The 26,391-nt window shown below is 39.3% G+C and overlaps 1 protein-coding gene across 2 annotated transcripts in view; it reads right to left on the reverse strand.

Moving 5' to 3' along the window:
- LOC103189395 (gamma-aminobutyric acid type A receptor subunit gamma2) overlaps positions 1-23,736 on the reverse strand; it is a 36,501-nt gene extending 12,765 nt beyond the window's left edge. Inside the window, exons 1-7 of one of the 2 annotated variants that reach the window (XM_007909768.2) lie at positions 23,543-23,736; positions 22,969-23,131; positions 19,132-19,280; positions 18,687-18,754; positions 13,879-14,099; positions 12,694-12,776; positions 11,218-11,355 (exon numbers count right to left, since the gene is read on the reverse strand). In XM_007909768.2, the coding sequence (XP_007907959.1) occupies positions 11,218-11,355; positions 12,694-12,776; positions 13,879-14,099; positions 18,687-18,754; positions 19,132-19,280; positions 22,969-23,078 (769 nt within the window). In that variant the 5' untranslated portion in view covers positions 23,079-23,131; positions 23,543-23,736. The remainder of the gene's footprint in view (positions 1-11,217; positions 11,356-12,693; positions 12,777-13,878; positions 14,100-18,686; positions 18,755-19,131; positions 19,281-22,968; positions 23,132-23,542) is intronic. The other variant, XM_007909770.2, reaches the window with a different exon arrangement.
- Between the last annotated feature and the right edge of the window lie 2,655 nt (positions 23,737-26,391).

A 26,391-nucleotide genomic window follows, 5' to 3' on the forward strand; every position in this document is an offset into this window, starting at 1 on the left:
GACCAAATGTCAGAGAAGCACAGATATGGTGAAAGACATCTCATCTGAATAGCTAGATATTTCAAATGTTAGATAGATTCACTGACCAGAGATAGCCTGAGAGTAGCCTTCTCCATCAAGCTAGCTCTGGATTTTCACTGGAGTGATATTATGAACAGGGCATATTGCGGTCACAGCGAGAGATTTATGCTTATACTTTCCAGGCCACTGACTGTGATAGATTCACTGAGGAGGACACATAAACACTGCCTCCATGAGTCTACAATTGACTCTAATGCTAATGAAGAAGGCTTTTACTCACAGTCCTTAGTGAGAGTGCAACCACTTTATTGCTACAATAATTTATGCGACAGTTTAACAACAACAACTTGCATTTATGTAGCGCCCTTCACGTTGGGTAGTGTCCTGGAGCGCTTAGATTTAAAGTTCAATTAAAATTAAAGTTGAAATCACTCTGTGGCCTTGTCTACATACACTCGAGTACCCTCTCTTGCAGATGTTGAAGGTTAAGTGATGGATCACTTTAACCACTGATAATTTGTTTGAGGCTAAAGATAGCCGCACTCAACCTATTGGGAGCGACACAAATACCACCCATTTCTCTGCCCATACGATAGCTTAAAAATTACAATGAGAGTAACATAAAAGTTAGTGCTGGGTATATTAATAACAAGGAATTAATAGCTAGGAATTGTTTCTGTGACATCGTGACTCATGCACAACCTGATAATGCAAAAGAGAAACAGCCAGCCGGCACAACGGAAATTCCCTGAAGCGTTCCATAGTTGAAGGGGTTAATAAAAAAATAAAACAGATTTTCAGAAAGGCTGATGCTGTGACTCATTGTGACTCGAGTCGTAGCAATATGAATGGTGGAATGGATGGAAAGAGACGAGCTTTAACTGATCTAAGACAACAATATAAACTAAGAGGGAAGCTACAATTACACCGAGCACAGAATCACATACAGCACGCAACAGACCACTGAGCCCCGCTAGTTTGTTCCCACCCTTACAAAACAGCTATTTGGAATGCAGGGACGCACTCCATACCTTTGTACTCCCCCGTTATGTGTTGTTTTTAATATAAAGTACAGATTATGATTTCCATAAAATGGAAAAAAAAGGATAAGAGTTATTCGTACCAAGTTAAAAATAATCTGTCAGCAACATTGAACAAAGAAGGGGAATGTGTTGATGTCAGGGCCGAAGAGTGGTGCTATTACATGAATCACAGCCACAAACAGAACAAACACTATTCTGGAGCAATAAAATAAACTCACTGGAGCATTAAGAAGCTGGTCTAATTATATATAGATTGTCAAATGGCTGGGGGTAAGCAATAAGATTATTCCCTTTGATTAAATCCTGCCCTATGTTCACTCTTCACAATGAGTCTCTTTGTAACCCATTATTATATAGCACGATTCTGGAAATTAAAATGAGAGTTGAAATTGGTGTTGAAATTACACTGAAAAAGCCAAAGAGGTTATTGTAATATAGCCGTCACTGGAGGCCACTCACCAGAGGTTATAAACAGGAATTATTTTACTGTTCCAAACGGGAAGAAATAAGAATGTAATTCAAGTCTTCTCATGAAATAAATATTATTTTACTAAAGGGAACGCTATTTTGTTTATGCCTCTATTTCGCCCTCTCTCTTCTCAATCTTACGACAATCAAAAAATGTTCCAGCTATTTGCTTTTCCTTAAAACTTACTAACTCGCCAGCTCTGAAGCAAACTTGCCAGTTAGCCGGGTACCAGCTTCCAATGAAGCAAGCCACATGAGAAAACCAGCACAGCCACAGCTACTTACGCTCGCAAAAAGAGTTGCAAATTGACAAGTTCTACCGGAGGCAATTTGCAATACTGGTCAATACATAAAGCATGGCTTGTGCTGCTATTAGAAAGCTCAGAGGCATTGCTGTGTTGAATAGCCCTGCAAGCAATTAATCATTTAGTGTGTTTGACTGTCATTCTATCAACCGAGCAGAAGAGCCAGAGGGAATTGGCTTGCTTGACAGCAAAAAAAGCAAGGACACATGTTGAAGAGTTCAGCAATAATATGGACAGAAAGTCAAAGGTAATAATTCTGTGTGCGGATAATGCAGGTATTGAGTTTTTGTTAAAAAGAGGTTCTTAACTTTTGATTTTTTTTACTAATCACTATAATAATAACTCTGGAGGGTACATTTTAGTTGGATAAACAACTACATTTTTGTTCCAAAAATTAATCCTGATGACATGACAGTGAGGAAACTCAACTGGTATCAAAGGATAAAGAGATGTTGTCAACCCGATGGCATGCCAAGATCTATATGATCAATAGTCTTGTAAGGAACTCTACATTTTGTTTGACTGAGTGAGCTAGATTTTTCCCTATAAGCAACTGTGTGGAAACGAAATGCCATGAACTGTAGTAATCACATTCTGTTACAATGTGAGCACATGATCACCGCAAAATCTGCCCAAGTTGTTGGACTGAGGAAATAACCAAAGCTTATACATTTTATTTCAAATTTAAGATCTACGCCTTTTAACTCAGGTAAATTATTTGCAATTATTTAAAAGAAAGGAAGGATTGACCATTTTTATAGGACCTTATTACATTAAAATGTCTCAAAGTGCTTCACAAAATATACTGTAAAGTGAAATTGACTGTATATTTTGTTGGCGATTTACTGTATTTACAGAAGAAAAAATATATATTACACCTGAAAATGTAATAGCTCAAGACAGGATTATACTTGTTAAACTATCTTCAAATAAATGCAAAATGCACAGTTTATTGATTCTCCAACATCTTAAGGGTTGAGAAATTATGTTGCTAAGTGCAGTGAGGTTGACTAAGTGCACTTTAAATGGGAAAATCCCATTATAGGTACACTTAAAACAAGAGGTATAACATCCCGTCCTGTTTCACAGTGGATAATACATCGGCTCGGTGCCTGAAATAGTCAACTTAGCGAGCTTCAGGTCTCAGCTATTATAAGAAGCACAAAGTGGAGGCTTGATACTTTCCCATGAGACAAGAAAAGAAATTAGATGGAAGATCAGTTGAGTTCATCCTGCCCTGACACAAGACTAGCAGAAATCTGGAGCAGGCTGACTGACCTCTACTCTCTGGTATTGTGAGACCTAGAGAGAGTGAAAAATAAATAATCCTTGCATTTGATATAGCACCTTAGCATGTTGTTGAGATGTCTCAAAGCGCTTCACAGAATGTACTATAAAGTGAATGGACTGTATATTTTGTGGGTTGAGTTACCACATTTTTTTTTAAATTTTTTTTTGAAGGGATTATTTCTACTTACTTCAGCACCACGGATAGCAGCTATCTTAAAAGAACACACGGGGAACCATCTTGAAATAAAATACAACTGAGAATGGTGGGGGTTGAGGAGGAAGGATAGACAGTCGAGGTGACCAGTCTTTCTATATGATTTCACAGCACCATTCTGCTTTGTGTTGTTTAAATTGTTTTCAATCGACTATTGTTGTTCACCTGGTGTAACCTTATTGTTGAAACAGTTGTCCTAGTCCCATAATCGCTCATTCACTTTCACTGTGCAAAATACTGCACTTTACAGTAAAATCCCGTCAAGTGCTGTTGCGATTTCCTTGTGACGTGAAAGGGGGAAGTGTAAGATTTATAATTTTTTTTATTGATGCTTCCCTCTAAACTCAGCTTCACTTGGTCCTACATCCAACACCACAGAGAACACACAAGGAACCGACTTCAACATTTAGACTGGTGTTAAGAATTCTAGAAGCTCTGAAATGCTAAGAAAATAGAGTAAATCTAGACTCAGGTAGAATCTTGTGTAGTGGTGGTTAGTGCGCTCACCTCGTAAGTGAAAGGACTAGGGTTCGATTCCCGGGTGGTTGGGGCAAAACCTTAGGCAAGTTTCCTTACTCCACACGCTTCCGTTTCCCTAGCAGTAATTAGGAATCCAGTTGTTAGTTGATTGGTGGATCATATTCTGGGAGTAAAAATCTCCCGACCCCACCCCCACAAAAAAGCAGCAAAAAGTTTGGTCACTCATTCCACAATTATTTGTGGGACACTGCTGTGCGCAATTGGCTGTTACATTTTGCCTACAAATACACACTTTACAATGTATTGTGTGAAGGTCTTTGAGATGTCTCAATGACGTGATAAGGCACTGTGGCAAATGCAGGGATTATTATCATTATAATTTCTAGTACCAAATTAATAAGCTTTACTGCAGGAGACTGCTATTCACATTTTACTATGATTTAAGCTTCTCACTAACACTGCTTCTAATACACATCACACCCTCATTATACCTTGCAGAAAAGTAATAACTCGCTCACTTCTAAGGTTTGCAGACCTACCTTGCATCCCCGTGCGTTTATTATGTATCTAAAGCTCTCAGTTAGGAGGTTTTGCTGCATCTCATTATGAAATAAAAATGCTTGATTTCAGATAACATGGTATAATGATGCTGGACTGCTGGACTGTTATTTTGCTGCTTTAGCATTTATTAGCAAGAGAACATCACTGCCTGGGAGGAAAATGAATGATTTAAAAGAAGAGAGTAAATGTGTGTAAAATAGAAATAAAGGTTGTTTTTATTGTTGAGAGGGGGAGATTGAGGCTGTCTGAGAATATGACTAATGACACAGCAGCTTTCTTTTAAGCAATGGATTTCACAGATCAATTGCCAATGGATGGCAACGCAGGACTCAGTTCATTGTGAAAATTTAGAAGCATCTACAAGCAGCTCTGAAATTGGCATCAAGTGCATTGAGCCTGCCTGAAATTAATAATTAGTGGCAGCAAACAGGAGCCGAGCTGGAGTAGAGTGGTGAATGTACACACGACTTTCACATCACCCGCCTGTCTCAGACATAACCTCCCTCCCACTCTCCCTCCCTCTCCCTCCATGTTTCCCTCCACCTCCTCCCTCCCCCACTGGGGAAACGAGAAGCATCACCAAGAGGAACATACAATAGTTTCAGGATAACTGAGGTGGGAACTCAAACCAAATCAAGAAATCCGGTCAATCCGACTTATAAAGTGACCTTTTTATGAAATCAGTGACGAGGTATTACCATTAACTTACTGATCGTCAGGGTGTAAATCAAATAAAATTAACATCACTAAAGGATCTCGGCATCAACGCAGAATGCTTCAGTCTCAACTTTGCATATTAATTCAACTGCTTTAGGACGTCTTCCAAGATGACTGAATTCATCACCGTTTGCGAGTTTAAATGAATTCCAGAAAAATCATGCAGTCACCATTGCCACCTAAGAAATACACAGTCAATATGGAGCACTTTAAGATGCTTCCACGAAATACACTTATATCAAATATAAAGATTGTTTATTACACTTTCAAATAGATAAGGAAAATGGGATATTAATGAATGTGGATGATAGTTTTTCTGGGGGTGGTTTAAAAGTTCTGTTAATGACAATAACTCCAATATACACCAAAAGTAAACAGAAACTGTCAATCTCAAATGTTTTCTATTTACACTTCTTTGTATTTATTCCCACTAACTTTTCAGTTTTAGCTGTGGATCACAGAAAATGTCACACCTCCCTCCACTCAATCACATTATGGTAATAACTTGCATGATGTTGAGGATAGGTCTCTGTAACGCATTGAATATTCGAGATAATTAAATGGCTTATATTTCAAAGAACCTTCCATTCCAATTCAAAGTACTGTATATGACAAACTGAGTCTCATAAGAGTGTTACCAAAACTACCATCGATCTTCTGCTAAGTACTGTATAAGGATTTTAAATTGGTTATCAGATAAGAACTAGAAGACAAGGCTGAACCAGAAACTAGCAAATATACAGGGATATAATCTGCTGCATTTCACCAAAGGATTAAAGGAAGCATAATAATAATAATCCTTGCATTTGATACAGCATTTTATCACGTCTTCGAGAGCTTCACAGAATATATTGTAAACTGAATTGAATGTATATTTTGTGGGCGAAACCCTTCTCTTCTCTTTCATTCTATCAAGATCCTGGAATAAGAGAGAAGGGAATAGAAGTTAATGGGACGGGATGAGCAAGGCTGGAGGCTCATGTGGAGTTTGAACTCTGTCATGGATTGGTTGGGGTGAATGGCCTATTTCTGTGCTGTATCGTTGCATGTAAAATTGCCAATTGATAGACCATGTTCATTATTTACCTTCCTGACACCAGCATTGCTGCAGTTCAGCATTCTCAAAGATAACGGTGCACAAACATATTATTGTTCCTGAATCCCTTCCTAAAATAAATAGAATGTCAACTTCCATCATTTGCCCTTTGATTGGTGAAGCTGCTGCAATGACATCTCATTAACAATACTGCGGTCTGCGCGCTTGATTATAGACCCGTTTTGGAATCACAACAGTGTTACATAATCGGGAGCCAAAAGAACGTCAATTTGTGCAAAGACTTAAACATCGGCCCTGATATAATGTGATGAATCTTTAGTGATTTTTCTCTGCTGTGTGTTGTTGTCCTTGCCAATTTCACAATAGTGAGCAGAGGATGTTACATAGCAATAGCAGTGCTAGTTAGTTATGTGGTGCTGCTCAAGACACAAAGGTATCTAACTAACGGAGTTCACTGAGAGAGCAAGGCTAGCCACAGGGTCACTAAAGGACTGATACTAATCTAGAGAGAATGGTCTACAGCAATACTCATTAATGGACTGGTACAAGCCTCAAGCGAGTGTCACACACGAAACTAACTGCACACTATCAATTTTCCAGAAGAAAAGACATTAACTAGTTTTATCTCTCTCTATAATATATATAAAAATATGTCAATAAAATGTATGAGAATGTAGCCTGCATACAATGGCCATTTGTGTCACTAATGTAAGACTCTGTAGAATTTACTGTGAGATAGCGTTCCAATTATGCCAAGTATCACAAAATATCTTAATCGAAATGTCATTCAAATCATTGTAGGGAATGTGAATGGTAATCAGCACTGAGCAGCTGTCTGGTTTACATGTGCCAGAGCTTGGTTCCTTTGTGGAACAGCACAAGTTGCGTATTGCAAAACAACATGATTATAAATGTTCTTTTCTTAATTCAAGCTTTTCTGCCCCACGGGTTGTAAGTTTACCTATACATTCAACTCAAATAGATTTCTGTCCCCTGGAGAAATCCATATAAAGAAGATAATGAATGTACCACTTATTACCTTGAACCTTCATCTGCATGCAAAAGAGGTAATTAACGATAGCATTCAGATGATTTCACATTTCCTCAATAAACAAGGTACCCAATGGGGCTGGATTTACTCTGTTTAGGTAATATTTTAATGGGTCCAAAAATTTGGTATGGCTCAACCTCAAAGCAGTTTTTTTTGTTGCTTCTTAAAACAGTTTACAGAAAACTAGCTTCAAAGTTCAGAATCTGCCAAATTTCACATTCTTTGAAATGTTACGTTAACCGAGTAAATCTAGACCAAGATGGAATTTCTCTCTAAGAATGAATATATGAACCTCAGGCAAGTTTCCTTACTCCGCACGCCTCTATTTACCCAGCAGTAAGTAGGAACCCGGTTGTTAGTCAATTGGCGGATTGCTTTTCCGGGAGTAATAATCCCTTCAGAAAAATAATAATATTTTGGTAACTTAATCCATGACTGTTTGCGGGACACTGCTTTGCACAATTGGCTACTGCACTTCGCCCACAAAATGTACAGTGAATTCACTTTACAGTGTATCCTGTGAAGCGTTTTGAGACGTCTCAACGACATGATAAAGCCCTGTATCAATGCAAGGATTATTATTTTTGTTTAGCAATAAAATAACCTGATGATACTGTTGGCATATCTTGACAATAAATTACTGCGACAAGTTTACTTTTAAAGAACGAGAATGCCTATAAATAGAGTTTAATTTGCTTCAAAGAATTAAAATTAAAAGCAGAAATATGCTCTAGAGTCCATTCCATCAATGCATTTCATAGCATTGCAGCTGTTTGAGAGAGTTCAATACGTATCCTTGCTGATTAATGTATGTGAAGCAATGATTAATGTACACGAAGCAAATTAGGTCCAAAAACTCACATCAATTAAAATTCAGATGAATCACACACATCAGTACAGAAATAAGACTTTGAATTGAAGATTTAAAGTTAGACTCAGCTCAACAGAAATGGTAGAAAATCTAGCCCCAGTAGATTGTTGGTTTGGCAAATGAATGCACAGCTTTCATACCACAACTACTAATATAGCATGTTTAGATCCAGCAAAACACCTCACTAAAGGCCTAAGGTGGAGTCAATGTACATTCCCCATCACATCCCTCTTCAATGAACAATTGGTGAGCAATATTGGCAGAGGCCTTGGAGCAGACACTGTGCCTGCTCTCCCAGTCAGAGTGTATGTCGTGTAGGATTAAAACACGAGATGGGGGAGAAAGATGAATAAAAACGCCAGAGTATCAGATAGGTAAATATTCCTGCTGCTGTGATATTTCAAATGATGCTTCAGCTTTAACATCTAGATCCCTTTCCATCTCACCCCTCTCTATCTACCTTTAAATCATGCCTAAAAACTTACCTCCTTGACCCCACCTATAGTCACCACCTTCCCTTGCTCAGTGTCCAACCTCCTCATTGTGAAGTGTTCGAAGACCACTTCACAATTATTATTATATAAATAATAATTCTAACATTTGATAAAGTGCCTTTCATGTGAGGAAGGTGTCTCAAAGTGCTTAACAAGATTTATTGTAAAGTGGAACCAATTTGTGCACATCAGTGTCCCACAAACAGCTATGAAGTGAGTGACCAATTTTATTTAGGGGATTGTTGGCCAAGACACTGGGAGAGAGAAACTCCTTTCTCTTTTCAAAGAGAGCAATAGGATATTTAAGGTCCACCTGAACAGGCAAACGGGACCTCAGTTTAACATCTCATCCGAAGGACGGCACCTCCGACATTGCAACACGCTCCCAATACAGTATTGGAATGTCATCTTAGATTATGAGGTCAAAGTGTTTAAGAAGCTGAACCCTTTCCGACTCACATTTTGAATCCCACCTTTGAAAGAAGTGACTCGTTTGGAAAAAGACAATTTAAAACGAAAGAAGATAAAGTCAAGAAAAATAACATATTCTAAAGTCTGTGAAAACATTTGTCAACAGTGAAGTCTCAGAATGAAACGATTTGGGATTTTGAATTGTTACGTGATGCTTCCTTTGCTGTGGGACCATTGCTGTTCATCACTGAGACTGGCACCACTCCAACATGTGGCATTAAAACCTTGTTAAATCCTGCTGTACAGACACAGAGCGAGTAGGATAATGTGATGGAATCCAGTTGCACAGAGTCAATGTGGCCTTCAAGGTCAGTGATGAGTTACACTCGCTCCATGGTGAATGTGGGTCAAAATCCTGATCCAGATATTAGGGGCAGTTACATATATCAGAACGTGATCGCAGGAATCCTAGCTTTAGAAATGAAAGGGCTGAAATTGTAAACAATGGACTGCAGACAGGAATAGAAACGACACAGATATACACGTGCCAGGCGTGGTTCAATAGATTCACTTTTTCGGGGGTAATAATCCCTTCAAAAGAAATAACAATAAATTGGTCACTTCAATCCCCGTTGCTTGTTGGACACTGCTGTGCACAATTGGCTGCCGCGTTTCCTTACAAAATACACAGTCACTACACTTTACAGTAAAATGCTGCCATAAGGTGCTATATATCAGATGCAAGGATTATTATTAATATATCTTGGGATCAAGAGTGAATGTTACTCCCTATACCTCTGAATATTGTTAAAGATTGTTTATGTCTTTGAGGGGTTGTGTGCTGGGAGATAATAATAACAATAATAATCCTTGCATTTGATATAGCACCTTAACACATCTTCGAGGCATCTCAAAGAGATGTGCTGATACAATTTAATGATATGAAGGAATGCCCTCTAACAGGTTGATTAGATTCTGCACGCAGGACATTCATATTTAATGCAATTGTTTGAGTTCAATTGGTCTGTTGAAAACTCTAATAATGTTTATTGAAAAGATATCACAAGCTATGTGGAGACAGCGGCTGATAATAATCAGCTAAAGCCCTTAAGGAAATGGGTTGCCAAAAGAACTGAGCTGGAGGCAGAGAGAGACCCGCGAAGCAGTTTAATGTATAACCTTCCGTTTGTGGGATTGGATAATGGGCCGTGATGATAAGTGCAAACTCATTTACTATTTCATTACAGACGCAAATTAAATACTGGAAGTGTGTCCTCCAAACGAAATGTCAATCAGTTTGTCTCTTATGTAATGGATTCCTCCAAAGCTCAGGCTGACTGAAACAAGAACCGTGAGCTACTGATATAAATAGCCACAGCCAGCGTTAGCACATAGTTCAACAATGTAAAAGATATGCCAGGGAACGTGTGCAAATAGGTGGGTGCATTGTCAGTGATTTACATCTGGTGAACCAGCCATCCAGACTTAGTTCGGGTGTCCTGTTTGTACAACTCGTTTGAATTTGCAAACTATTTTTTTTATATAAACTGGGCTGGGAGTGGATTTGTCAGTCGGATTTATCAGAGTGAGAGAGGCCGTAAAGTGGCGTATCATATACAGTGACTGGTAGAATGTACAAAGGTCACCTTGTAACCCTAATCTCGTCAGCTCAAAAGACAAGGTATTCTGACTGTGCTTTTCGTCAGCTTTGCCCTCTCCACATCTTTCGGCTTCCAGTCTCAGCTCAGGTGCCCAGCCAACAACATCAACAACCACAACAGAAAAAATTACATTTACACAGCACCTTTCATGTCGGGAGGATATCTCAAGGTGCTGGACAGTCAAGGATTTGGACCCGAGCTGGGGGAGCCAGCAGTGTTAAGGAATTTAAGATGTCCTCTTGTCATAAGAAGCGCTATATAAATGTAAATGATATTGCATTTATTACACCCATTGGCTAGAGATGGGATAGCACTTCTAGAGTGTTGTCATTGCATCCAGTCTAATGGGATTGAATCAAAACAATCAAGTGATCTAAACATTTTTAGGAAGAAATGTACATTTTTCTTGGTGATTGAATGGAAGAAATTCTCCTGTTGCAATCCCTGTTGAAACAAATGTGCTCAGTGTGCCTGAAAATGATTTGTTCCAGTCAACAAAGATCAAACCTCAAAAATAGGAATATTTGATGGAAATAATTATTTATAACTAAAGCTGTTAAAAACGTGACATACCAGAAGTGGTCGTGATGAATTCTGTGGTGTTTCGTAATCCAAGAAAAGCAAATTGATAGAGTCTCCAAGAGCGAGTGTCTCCAACCTCCACCGAGCTATGTTTCCATTGGTAGACAATCTCATCCTTGGGATATCCATCTAGACATCAGGATAGAGAAAGTTCAAGGTTTCATTGACTAATGTTTATTACTTTTACACAAGTTTCGCCCACAAAATATACAGTCAATTCACTTTACAGTATGTTCTGTGAAGCGCTTTGAGACGTCGCAAAGACGTGATAAGGCGCTATATCAAATACAAGGATTATTATTATAAACTTGCCGTTTGAAATCGCTTTCACCACTTGTCTTCCACTCTGTGTACTTCTGCTACATTGAAATCAGAGTTAACATCCCCAGAAATGTTCCTGAGGTGAATAAGCCACTTGTTGTGAATGATGACAGCTCTCACTCTACTTTATGGTAAATCCTGTGAAGTGCTTTGAGACAACCTCCCAATGTTAAAGGCGCTGTAACAAATGCTAGGATTATAGTTATACTTTCATGCGCTGGGTGGTTCTGGAATGTCATTCTAATTGGCTGCTCTTTCAACCAATCAGTTTAGGTCCTTCCAGAGATTACGAGTAAGAAAAAAAATCATTATTTAGTCTCAAAAATCCTTTTAAACGCTTGGAATAAATCTTTTAACTCTTAGAGAGTAAATCCTGAGATGGCTATTTGGAATGTCACAAGATTGACATTAGCTGCACTAACACACTGCACTGGTTTGGGAAGTCAATGATATTGTATATTTGTAACGTGAAGGTGGTTGGGTTCCTGAGCCAGGTGCATGTACGGTATCCCAGGGCAGACGTGGCAGACTGGTTTGTCTGCAGATCTTGAAGAGTCAGACCAATAAGTGGGACGAGGGAACCTTCCCGTTTGGCTCCTGTTAACTCTCCAAGCCAAAGCACTAATGAGTGGGGTGTTCCTAGCTGGACCAGCTGTCAGAAGCTTACCAGACAATGTTCTTAGTGTGAAGCTATGCTTTTTACGTGATTAAAACTCCAGCAAAACCCCAACCCACACTCTGTTCAGAGTTGGGTAAGCATTGTGCTTCCCTCCAGAGAGCAAGTGCACATTCTGTTCCAGACACAGGGCAATTTCTACGCGTAGGGGGCGGACAGATGTGGAACTTTTAGTCTGGTTTGGATAGATGTAAGAAAAAAAATTGAAAAATCTGCAAGCATACGATAGATACAGTGATACCGCTCGTAGATTAGCACCCACTCATTTTATGAGTACAGTGAGAGGACAGTAAGAGTGTAAAAATATTCATGTGGCCTCTCTTTCTGGACTAGATACAATTTTTTTTTAATCTTATATTTTGTTGAAGTACCAGGAAGATAAAAATAGGAAACTCTGATGCTTTGCTGTATTGCAGTATTACAGCTATGAATGTCTAGCACTAAGTTATGTATAGCAAACTCATACATACAGCTTGAGAATTCCAAAGGACAGGAATGTTCATCCATTGGGAAGTTGTGTAGTTGAAGTTGGCATTCAGCGTCAATTGTTAACCTAAGCAAAACATGAAATAATATTGTTTGAACTTAAACATCAAACATTGTACATTGTGAGAAAATATGGTTACTGGCACAGCGAGGTACAGAATGAATTAAATATATGGAGAGATATACACAAATAAAATAACTGAAGATCAATTAGCAATGCGGCACAACACGGCAAGGAGTTCAAATACCCGGGGGCACACAAAAAAAATGAGAAGGAGGGTGTGTGACTTGCAGAATAAGTTAACAGAGATGACCTTTGAAATGCAGAGTATAAATAGGTTCAAGAGGCAATTAGACGTGTTCCTAGGGAGAAGTGAAAGAGAAGATTGGGTGATGTGGTTGAGATCAGTCAAAAGGTAGAACATGTTTGGACCTAATTGCCTCTTTTCCTGCATAATTTTACTTTCTTCATTCGCTGCTATTTCTCGTTCAGAATATAGTGGAAATACAAGACGGAAGACACATGTTAAAAATCAGCAAATAAAGCATTCACAGAGTAGAGGAGAAAGTCATCATAAAGAACAATTATTAAATAGACCAACTTTGGCATAATTTGAAAGGAAGATATATTAGAGGCATGTGCGGGTGGTGGTTGGGGGGGGGGGGGAGTGGGGGGTGGTAGGAGGAAAGATAGGAGCATGTAATTCAATGGACAGCTCTTTCAGAGAGTCAGTACAGGTATGATGGGCCGAATGGCCTCTTTCTGTGCTAAGTTTTACAGAACCGTGAGCGAGTTAGGAATTTTGGTCATCCTTGGTGTCACACAAAGGACTGTGACGTTATGGCCTGAATAGTGAGTTGCCCTCATTAACTGTCAAAGTAACGTTCAACCAAACTGCAGTGATTACTCTACAAACCTCACTAGCCTGAGGTTATGTTACGACAGAAAATCAGGCCATTCAGCCCAAACAGACCGCACCAGTGGTTAAACTCCTACAAACTCCCACCCTTCCTTATTCCACTCCTCTACGCAGCTCGATGCCGTCTCCCTCACATACCCTTCAAATCTCCTCTTAATAAATGCGATGATCCTTTGCGCTTCAACCCCAGGTTTCGGCAGTGATTTCCACACGGTCGCCACCCTTCGCGTGAGAGGTGCCACTTGTTACCTTAGTGTGTACAGGATTCTTCCATCGTTCCAAATCCTAAGCATTCGATTCGGAGTTGTAATCCAATGTGCGTCAGCCTTCCTCGAATTTCGGAAGAAAGTGTCAGGGATCCAGATTTTGCCCACCATATTACTGTTCAGCCGAAGCACCTTCATAGAGCTGTTAAATTTCAGACGTCGGTCATACCATGTTTGGGCAAAAAATATATCAATGGTATATTCCTGTTGAATTGAACCAAATATAGTTTAGCATTGTCCACGTCAAACTATTTATTTTACTCACATTGAAACTTCATGATTAAAGCCTTTGTGACCACAATTAATAATCGTTCTCGATGCGAGAGTTGGGAGAAGAGGATGTGTAAAGGGACAATAGAAAGAGAGCAAAGACTCACCAGTTAGTTAACATTTTGTAGTTTCTCTAAAAGTTATTGAATGAGAAATTGCCAGTTTTTATTTTAAATAGCTACGTTTTTATTCAGTTTTACGTCAAAGTAGATTGTTGCGTGAGGAAACATATCATAAAGTAATACGAGACAAATGACACTATTTTCTCGAGCAGTAAAAATAATATGTGCCATATGACAAATGCCTGTTATCAAGCAGGTAATATGAGTTATCTCACCTATTATTATTATTATAATTATTATAATTAATAATATCATTATTATTTGGTAACAAGACAATGTTTATTGTCATAATTCTGTCAGAACAAACTGGCATTGCAGCAAAATTGAAATGGTGACATTTCTACCAGAGACTGAGGTGAGCTTACGATGTCAAGGTTGTTCAGAGTTTAAAGTTACCAAATGAATATTTGCATCATGGAGGCAAATGATCAGATGAGTCAGACATTCAAACCAGGATGAGAAGTAATAATATCTGTGCAGGTGCTATGGCCAGTTTGCTATCAGGCATTTTAAACCATACTTTCTCCACTTGTAATAACAAGTATTGAAAGTAAACAAAATAATTCACTTTGTAATGATTTTCACACAAGATGCTAAGAAATGCACAGTCACTGCACTTTACAGCAAATCCTGTGAAGAGATATTTGAGACATCTCGGTGACATGATAAGGCACTGTGCAAGGATTATTATTATTATTAAGTGAACAACATGCAATAGGAAACATTTGACATTTGCAGGTTATTCCACTTATGGCTTTCATGTTCTGCATTTAGTAATATATTAAATAATATACATGGAATCTGGCAAGTAAACTTGAAACAAATTTAAAGTTAGGGAGCGAATCTATTTATAATAATAATAATCCTTACATTTGATGTAGCACCTTATCACGTCATTGAGACGTTTCAAAGCGCTTCACAGAATCTACTATGTTTTGAGCTGGATTTTATGAAACAAAGACATGGAAGAGCAAACTTTCCTTAAAAGTAAATAATCTGGTGACAATAAAATGAGATAATAGTGAAATCTACACACTGCTACAAAGGGGAAACTGGTATCAGTGGGAGCTTTAGATAGCACCAGCTAACTCGAAATCAATAATATAATAAAATTAATGCATTGCACTTCCTGGCACGTAGAAATATGGCTGTGATAAAATATCAGCGCAAACTTTAACCTTTTCGGCTATTTTTGGATCCATTCATTGGAGTATTCTAAGATCGCTCATTAAATGCTCCTTTGCTCAAAAGTCTAATAACTCAAACTCAAAAGGTGATGCAGTACAATAGATCTTTAACATAATATGTCACGGAGTCTGTCAATGTGGATCTGTGCCCACAATTCTGTGCCAACATAGTTAATTCTCGCTGTAGCTGTGTATTCTTCACAAGAGGCACAAAGGGGCAGAGAACACCATTGAGTCCTCACAAGGCAAAAAAAAAACGAATGAAGACTGGCTATTCTCACGTAAACTTGGTTTGGCAAGTACTGGAGTCACACAGTGCGTTCCTATTTGCTTGGCCAAGCGCAGTGGTTAGCGTGGGAGACTGATCAAGGGGTACAGAGAGAGAGAGAGAGAGAGAAAGAGAAAAGAATCGTCTTAACAAAAATATCAGGATGGAAAGTTAATGTCTTACACAATGTCAGCCAGGAGGACCCTGGGTCTCAATACCCTCGAGAAGAGAATTAGCCAAACTTCACATTTTATCATTACGCCATGATTTATAATCACAATTTGCACGTAGGACAGGACAGGGTTTGGCTGTGATGGCACCAATGATATCTATGCTATAGAGGAGTTACTCACTACCTCTGACATTCAGTAGCTACTTGGACACGATCAAATAACACTGCCATGTCATTGGTACTCAATCAGCTACATTCTCATTAGGCTTAGCAATAGCTCAAGAGATTGAGTACGACATTGCGATTGTGATTGTAAAGCACCTTACACAAAGGATGAACGTCTCGAAGCACTTCATGCAGTTCTCAGTCCACATTCCTCAAAGGTAATATCGCATTTGCTACCCATATCTAGACTTACGATTGTGGAAGAGAATGCTTCCCAGTGACATTTGGTTTTCCCTGACATTTAAGAATTTTTTACTGTATCAGGAGATGACATATTGAGAGGCGCTGTCAACCTGTTTAATTGTATAAAGAAAGCTGTATGTGCGGTGACATTCTTTTAGCTTGGGTTGAAATTGATGCATTCCTGACATTGATTTAAAGAAGGGATTTAGCTTTTCCATATTTCCATCAGGAGAGTCAAATCCATTTCTCGAGCTAACAGCCACTCACCAGAAACTGACTGGATGGTTTATGTTAAAAAAAAAAGGCTGTACTCTTAATACTGATGTTTCCTACAGCTGAAGTGCAATAAATACTTTGGAGGAAAAAAGGCATAATTGATCCTTGTGACAAGATTGAACACATTATGACTGTAAGCATCAATTTCCATTGTTTCCTTAGAAACATTATACAGCGCTTTAGGAGCTAAATAATGAAGGATTGGAACTTGTATTTGCACAATACAAAGATTGTAATTTGAGTATAATAGGAGCTTAATCACTTTAAGAGTGTGTAGGGCCTCTGAAATAGTAGTCAACATAAACGGATTACCCCAAAATCCAAATTCACTGGGAGGAACTTTTAATTTAACTGACACTAAACATGAAGTTACTTTTGATTTAAGTTAATATTATGCACAAACAAATCCAGTGGAGGTGACTAATAAACAGGATATGTTAAGTGCTCAGTCATGTTGTACACTGTTTTGAGATGCTGGTAAATTCAATATGAACCTCTCTGCTGGAGGTGATGAACCAATAATCTAATTTCAGTCTGAAAGCCCAGACTAGTCGTTAATCTATTCATTCAGGTTCCCCACGAACCAGGATAAAGAAAACCAATGGCACACAACCCACAGAGCCACCCGCTCGTAAGGAATTCACCATTCCTGTGGAACCAAGAGCAAGCAACTATCTCAAAGAGAACTGAGCGAAAGATAAGTATCCGGGCAATCTGGTGGCAAGAACAGAATTAAGCAACTGAATGGGTCTGTCGTTTAGCTCATCTTCTGTTCAATGTCAGAAATAAAAGTTGAAAACGTTCTGAACTTGTTCGGATCATACGTCTTTGGCCGTGCTTTCAGTCACCTTTCCTTTTCCCAGCCAGCAGTGTGAGGCTCTTTGAGATGTCCTCCCAGGTCTCAAGGGTGAAGGCGTGATATAAATGTAAATTGCATTATATCTGTAATTTGCTGGGAGATCGTATTCTTCAACAAGAGCCTGCCTTTAAAATTGTGCAAGTAATTCAATCTGGGCTTCTGTTACATTTTGTGCTGCAATTAAATTAAAAGTAATTTGCATAATCAAGAATACCCTAACGTTTCCTTCATATATTCATATTGATTGAAAAGGTTGTAAGACTCAACGAATAAAGGTACAGTGAAGGTTTCAGTGAATAAATTATTGAAAGGATTATACACATGATGTATACTGTCCCCGGCTCAGTCGGTAGCACTCTCTCTTCTGAGAGAGAAGGTTGTAGGTTCAAGCCCCACAGCTAAACTGCAGTGCAGTTCTAGGGTCAGCAACATCGGTGAATCTACCAACAGAGGAGATGGAAAACCAAGGTCCCATCCATCTGTTCTGGGAGATGTTAAAGATCCCAGACACTATTCCAAAAGAGAAGAGAGTTTCTCCCAGTGTCCTGGCCGTTAATCCCCCAGATACAATAGGTCACTGATCTCATGGCTGTTTGTGGGACATTGCTGTGTCTTCGCCTACAAACATGCACAATCAGTAAATACAGTCAAATCTTGTGAAGCTCTTTCAGGTGTTTTGACAATGTGAGTAGGTGCTATATCAAAGGCAAGGATTATTATTATTATAATGTGTTATAATCTAAAGGTGACCAAAGACATAGTTAGAGAGATGGAGTTTTAGGTTGAAAACCAGGCAGAGAGGTAGCAAGGCAAAGTGGGCTTGGAAGGAAGCTATAAGAGGAGAAAGCGGGACATTAACAATGACTTGCATTTATATAGTGGACTTCACGTGACCAGCAACTACAATAGCAGCGGCCAGGGGCTGGGATACAGGGCTAGAGAAGGTTAAACAAAGGAGAGTTCAGCAAAGGCACGGAGGAAATTGAGAACCTTAAAATCCATCTGCCGAGAAACAGATATCATTAGGTTTCGAAGCTGGGCGACGGGAACCTGAGAATGTAATTTAACAAAACCGTCTCCTTAATCCTCAACAAGACATTCCAGATCATTCCGAATCGATGCTAGCGCTCGCCGTGAACAGTCGGATGATTTCTCTCCGAAGAAAACACACAAAAATAACTCAACACCTAGACTGCCCCTAAGAGAAGGTGAAAGTGGATCTCACTCACCATATTGAGAGCATTCACTGGACCAATGCTGTTTATGTACATGTCAGTGTGAACTATCGTCGGTTTTACTGGAACGAAACAGTGCAAATTATCAGGATTGGTTTAACTTAACAACAATAGCAACGACAACCACAACAAACAACAACAAGATCACATTTGTATAGCAGCGCCTTTCACGTTGGGAGGATGTCACAAGGCGCTGGCTGGACAGTCAGGGATTTGGACCCGAGCTGGGGGTTGGGTTCAGGAGGAGCGGAGGGCAGGGAGAGTAGGGGTAGGAGGGTGACCGAAGGCCCAGTCGAAGATGAGGGTCTTGAGTCAGTCTTGAAGGAGGCGAGGGAGGGGGGCGAGGTGAAGACATTGTTCCAACTTAATTGGTGACATGAAATAAAGACAAAGGCTGGCTAAACAACAGAAGTGCCAGGTATTAATTAGGAATAAGTACCTCCTATATCGGGTCTGAGTTTATTGTCGTAGCCTTCCAATAAGTTGTTTAAAATATCAGTCACGTCGCTTTTGGAAATCTTTGGATTTAGCATCCACGTTTTATTAGGAGTAACATCTTCGTAATCGGCATCTTCAGTTTTACTGGAACTTGAGAGGTCAGGACAAAGAGAAGAGTGAGAATAAGTTAATGAACAAATCAATAACAACAACAAGAACAACTTTATATAGTGCTCTTCACATGGGATAGTATCCTGGAGCGCAGACACAGAGCAGAGTAAAAGTTCAATGGCGATATGAAGAAAGATTTGCAGCGATTATACTTTACCGTGTAATAGGCATGCACTTGAATCTGATCATAGAATTATACAGCACAGAAGGAGGCCATTTTGGCCCATCATGTCCATGCTGGCTCTTTGAAAGAGCTTTTCCAAATTAATCCCACTCCCCCCTCCCCCACTCATAGCCCTGCAAATTTGTATATTATATATATCGTAAAAGTATATCCTGTGAAGCACTTTGAGACGTCTCAAAGACGTGATAAGGCGCTACATCAAATGCAAGGATTATATTATTATGATTATAATAAATAAAACTAACTGGGTCTGTCAAAAAGCTTAGAACACATGTGACTTTTCCTGTGAGGTAATAATGCCACAAAGCCGGTCGTCATGTTTCCCACACACAATTTTATTACATTTGCTCTATCCCACAATACGCAGCCAGAATACAGAGAGAGAGAGAGAGAGAGAGAGAGAGAGAGAAAGGATTTTTTTTGGCCAGCTGGGTGTCTGACACATGCAGAAACCCATCATCGTGTTTAAGAGTCTCCAAACCAAGCTAAGAATTCCAAGCAGCCCACCTACACATGGAAATCCCAGAGATAGATTGCTGGAATGGAGTGCGCTCTCTCTCCCTGGAGGGACACATCCTGCTTACCTTAATCTGGAAAGTATTAGGCGCAGGTTGGCGAGAGCCAAGGCTTGAGGGGAGCCCAGAGTGTGCGTTGGGTTAACTGCTAAGAGTCTAACCAACTAAAACCGCAACAGCTTGCCATTGATATCACTGACTGAGCAGAGAGTGTGTGGACACATCAACAGCGAACCAACAGTTTGCACTGGACAGGGAGGATTTCCATATTTAATAACTTCTTCTAATATGCACACCAGGCAAAACACACACTGTTGGTTCATTTCATTCCCACACCAGAGATGACTTTACTGCAGAGGAACAACAAGGAATATACAACATTCACTTTCTCAGGAATTTTGATGCTTTAAGCAAGTTAGATCATTATAACATTTGACAGAATACTTCAGAACTATGGGGGATTAGTTAAGTTGAATAAATTAGCACGTGTCTCTACTCTGGTTGGTACTTTCACCGAACAGTTGGCTGAGGTTTGCTGACCTAGGTTTAAAAGACATAACTAATAGTTTAATTAAGTCAAGAGCCTGATCTGGACTATTGGACTGTAACTCTGTATAGTTTATAGGATGGCTGGCATCTTTATTGGAGGCCATACCCTACGAGTTGCAATTGTGGTGCCTATTTCAGTTACAGCAATAATTTAGTTCAACATTATGCACCGTTTAGGTTATTTGATCATATTGTCTCCAACCGAGTAATGTCCAATCGTAAGAGTTTGAGGAAAGGGGAGAAGGGGAGCATTTCATTATCAATTCTCAGGACAGACTATATTGTTTCAGGAATCAATGAAACAATAACCTGTAAAACAGCAGCTTACAACAACCGTACAGCCCCTGGGTGTCCACACTGCCTTGACTTTCTCTACAAGTCGAAGTTTCGCTCATAAAATACACAGTCCAGTCAATTCACTTTACAATATATCCTGTTAAACGTCTCAACAATGTGATAAGGCGCTGTATCAAATGCAAGGATTATTATTATTATTGTAAGTAAAGCATGTGTGTGAAAGCAATCAAAATTTTAAATATAAGATTTATATTTATCGCTTATGTTGCACTTTAATAGTTATTCCAAAAGAAAGAATAAAACATACAAACATAAATAACTGTAGAAAGGCAAGCGAATCATTCCCTGAGAGGAGAGAAGCAGAGGAAAAGAGAACTTTCATTGTCCTAAGGCTAGACTCTATAATCGCCCTGAACTCCTCGTCTTCTCTTTAATGCGGATTTATAGGAAGACTTACACAATTCTTGCCCAGGGCTGTGGCTTATCGACATTGCTTACCAAAACGATGTGATAAAAGTCAGCCTTTTCTATTTCCAACTACCCTTCCTTACTCCCAGTTAAGTCAGTATCAGTATTGGGGTCGCTCTGTGTTCAGCTGCTGTTTATCTTCCAGGGATGATGTCAGCAGTTCACTGGGTAAAACCTCCTCCAAGTTCTCTTTTTAACCTGACAATGGTTTACAAATAGGTACAATATTCTCTAAAGAATTATAGAATGATCTGAACCACATCACTGATGCTTGCTTACGTCTAGGCTTGAAAGCAAAAAGCAACCCATCACATGTTTAATGCATGTCTAATGCGTTTCACCCACAAAATATACAGTCAATCTACTTTACAGTGTATCCTCTGAAGAGCTTTGAGACGTCTTGAAGACATGATAAGGCACTATATCAAATACAAGGATTATTATTATTATTGTTATTATTATGGCAAATATGTCATTCGGGTTATTTCAGTCCCGGTCTGAAAAAAAATTATAATTTTTGTGGGACGCTGCTGTACGCAATTGGCTGCTGTGTTTCGCCCACAAAATATACAGTCACTTCACTTTACACTACATCCTGTGAAGGGTTTTGAGACGTCTCGAAGACGTGATAAGGCGCTATTTCAAATGCAAGGATTTTTATTTTAGGGTTATTATTCCTCATCGCTCTGGCTCCGAGCTGACAGCAATGCCATGTTAGGAGTCACACTTGGTGTTTTCCTCTTCAAATGCTCTCGGGAAATCCCAAGCCAACGGCATCGGCCCAAGCCCAAGCTTCACTGACGCCGGCAGGGCCTACATTAAATTTTCAAAGCATCTATTTTTACTCTGTGCTACTTTTCCCTATCTGCTCGTCATGTTTTTTGCTGTATGAATCTATATGGTTCATGTAAATCGGCTTTATCCCCACTCAACATCAGCCTGAACAGACCCAACACCAAATTAAAATCAACTTTACATAACCATGTGAATTTTGCATGTGTGGGTGAGCACCTTATGTACACGTGTGTAAATGTATATTTAAGCGTGTGTGTGTGTGATGAACTTACATAAGGCATATTTACCATCTCTTCCTGGATGTGCAAAAAACACATCAGAACAGCCTTAATAGATAAGCTTTCATCTGTGTAGGTATGTGTGTGTGTGTGTGTGTGTGTGGGGCGGGGTGGGGGTCGCTGGGGGCAGATATTAAGGATAAACTATTCGTCAGGAAAAAAAAGAGAGCATTTTAACAGAAACAAAGGCTGCTATTAATCCAGTGGCAATTTCCTGGCTGTTTAACATTCCAGGCAAGTCTCCATCCTCAGTACAGAGAGAGAGAGAGAGAGAGAGAGGGGGATAAATCTCTCTGTGGATAAATCACAATGGTTCTTTTCCCACAATCACAAACAATCCTTGAACAATGGGATTCCTGGATCCCTGTCGTTGCCGGGGTCTGATTAAAGCCCTTTCCACATCTCAATATCAAGTCCTATTAAAGAAAAACAGCAGCACTCTCTCTCTCTGTCTCTCTGACCAGCATCCTGACAGCAAGCTTCTCATGTGGGGGAGAGAGAGAGAAAGAGAGAGAGCAAGAAGGCGTTTTAATTCTGATTACAATAGATGGGCAAACATTCTACACAGACATGCTACTCACCAGCTTGGGAGATAGGAGATCAGAAATACCCAGTAGATGATCTTGATGGTGAAGGAGGAGGCTTGAATCGTTGGGGCTGGATGTTGGTACTGGATTGTGTGAGAAGCCATCTCTGGTGTTCTGGCTTATTGCTGGCTGTGTCCTTTCTCACGTCGAACATTGACTGAGGAACATAGCAGAGAGAGAGAGAGACAGCTTTCCCTTTGCCTTGGCTTTGTTTCTGATGTGAAATTGACAAACATCATCTAGACGTCAGATCACACAGCATCAACCTCAGCATCTCACACACAAACCATGGCAAAACTACAGCATCAGCAGCAGCAGGAGGGGAGGGAGGGAGGGGGCAGACCACAAACACATTTAAATCGATTTCACAATGATGTGAGAATAAATATCCTTTCGGATTGCAAATCAACATGGGACACGTCAGCGTGGAAACACAACAGTATTTAATGCACTTTCCCATCTGCAATCATCTGCCTGGGATTTGGATTGCATTTTGGAGATGATATATATATATATTATATTATATATAATATAGACACACACAGACTGTATATGATTGTATATTTACCTTGTGTGTTTTTTTTAGGAATGTGGCATCTGTCCAGAGGTTAAAGTATCTGAAATCAAATTCCACCAGGCTTCTTGTTAGGCACTTCTCTCGCATAGGAAATACATGTATATGCTGTGTATTCACAATTCCCCTTTATGAATCAAGAGGCTGCTGATTTGACTGTGTTAAAAAAAAAGAGGCTGCTATTAACAGAAGCTGCTCCATCTGTAATGGGTGAGCTTTCACGTGAAGCCAGCCACAGAGCAGTGCAGAGGGTGAAATGTGTCATAGCAGCCTGGTTTAATCCACGCTTTAACACAGATTCACAGGCAAAAAAAAACACACACACACACAAATCAATTCACACCGATGGTGTTGATTGATTGGCAGATTAGCATTTATCTAACGATACATGGACCCTTTCCGAGGGTAATAATCCCTTCAAATTAATAACGATAACAATGTGGTCACTCAACCCACGGCTGTCTGTGGGGACGTTGCTGTGCGCAATCAGCTGCCGCGTTTCACCCACAAAATATATAGTCACTACACTTTACAGTATATCCTATGAAGCGCTTTGAGACGTCTCGATGACGTGTTAAGTTGCTACATCAAATGCAAGGATTATTATTATTATTATTATTGATTTAATGATAATGACTTCAGAGCTGTGGACATGGAGAAGGTTTTGAAAACATCACTCAGTTATTGCTGTAGCTGTGATTTCAAGCCCCATATTGGCATGTTAATAATAATAATAATCATGATGTTGATCTCACATCCCAGTTCAGCACTGGAGGAGCTGTTAAACTCAGGTCCTCTCTATCTATTCTGGTGAATGTTATGTTTTGATGCCTCAGAACTATTCGAAATAGAAGGCAGTTTCCTCTCAATGTCCTGGCCAACAATCCTACAGCTAAACTTGATCGTTCACTTTGCGCCTGTTTGTGTGCAAATCTGACCTACAGATACAAATATACAGACACTACACGTTACGGCATTTACGTTGGTGCCTCGAGATGTTTCAATGCTCTATATGCTCTATATTAAATACAAGGATTACTAACTATTCAAGCGCTCTGAGACGCCATCCAGCGCGGAGGGCGCTATATAAATCCAAGTTGTTGTTATTATTATGGTATTTGATGATCATTTTGATCAAAGTCCTTTGAAATGCCCTCACAGTATGAAAGACACTATTTAAATGTAAAGTGTTTTGTATTTTTGTTTAATTTAGGATTTAATAATAATCCTCATTTCATATAGTGCAGTTCACGTCTCAAAGCACTTCACGAGATATACTGTAAAGTGTAGTGACTGTATATTGTAGACTATATATATATAGTACACTGTCTGATAGATGATTAACATATGTCTGAGGTCATCAGTGTTGCTTATAATCAAAACTTTTGATTTACTTATATTTATTTGCTTTTCTTTTTCAATTTTTTTAATTCTTCTTCGGTTACATTGTCCCTTTCAGAACTCTGTCCTTGGTAACAGGATCGTGTAAATCATTACTGTGGGTGTGGGAGTCGATAGTTATTGCTTTGCTAAATAAAAAAAAGATGTAATACCATTCTCTTGTGATGCATTACAAGATATTGCGGATCTAGACAGCTCTCACTGCATTACAAGTTAGAGAAGATATTGGATATCTCAAACCACAGGACAAGATGCAGAGGACACCAAACGAGACTCACTTAACTGCAAACAGAGGCTGCGTTGACTGGCGTAATGAGTACCTTTGCTCTTTGTCTTGCAGTGTTCACTACAATTGTCATAATAATCCTGTAATAATCCTTGCATTTGATACAGCGCCTTATCGCATTGTTGAGAGGTCTCAAAGCGCTTCACAGATTATATTGTAAAGTGAACTGACTGTGTATTTTCTGGGCGAAACGCGGCAGCTAATTGTGCACAGCAGCGTCCCCACAAACAGTCGTGGATTGAGTGACCACGTTATTATTTGGCATTTACCAGACAATACAATGAAGACACTGTTGGGGTCTAAAAATGCCACAGAAAGTTGTGAAAAAGGTCTGAAATATCAGAGGATGAAGAAGTCACAAAATGTTTTTTTTAAAAGTATATTTGTATAATCCTAAACTACACAAAAATACAATACAATCGACATTTCAAAACATTGTTAGATAAACAATGTTAGTAGTTACATAAATATGAATGAGCGATCAACCTGTACCAACCTGTGTTTGCCACATTCAAAACTGGATGGCTTAACTCCCTTGTGTGATAAATACTGTATCACAAACATTCTCATCTCCTCTGTATATTTCACTGGTTCAATGTTATTGTGTGTTGTACAAACAGTACTGTAAATGTCACACAGAACAAACCATTTATTTTGTGCCGCACACAAGATTCAAGTGTAGTCATTGGCACATCTCACACTGAAATCGCACATACTCATCACAAGAGTCTAAAACAAAGCTAATCTTTCCCGCACAATGATCAGACTCCACAGCAACTTGGAGACATTCTCCACCTTGTCCAATCTCCAGTGATCAATTTGAAACAATGATTTCCTCTCCCTCACAGTCCTCCCTTCCCTTCCTCACACACACTCACGGTGGCCAACAATTGCTATTCCAATCAACACACCGCAAACAGAATCAAAGGTGATCAAATCTGCTACCAGAATAAAAAGGATTCTCTCCCTAGATGCCAACAGCACATTTCACTATGTTTAACCGGTACTTTTCACCGCCCCAATATTTTCAGTAAAAACTGCGCTTGGAAATGTTGTGTGAAATAAAATTAAACATAAATAACCATAATTGAATCGACAAGCAAGATTTTTGGTGGATGTGTGAAAATATTGAGCTATTAAACAAGAGTTAATCTAA

The sequence above is a fragment of the Callorhinchus milii genome, unplaced genomic scaffold, assembly GCF_018977255.1.
Source record: "Callorhinchus milii isolate IMCB2004 unplaced genomic scaffold, IMCB_Cmil_1.0 Scaffold13, whole genome shotgun sequence".
Taxonomy (NCBI): domain Eukaryota; kingdom Metazoa; phylum Chordata; class Chondrichthyes; order Chimaeriformes; family Callorhinchidae; genus Callorhinchus; species Callorhinchus milii.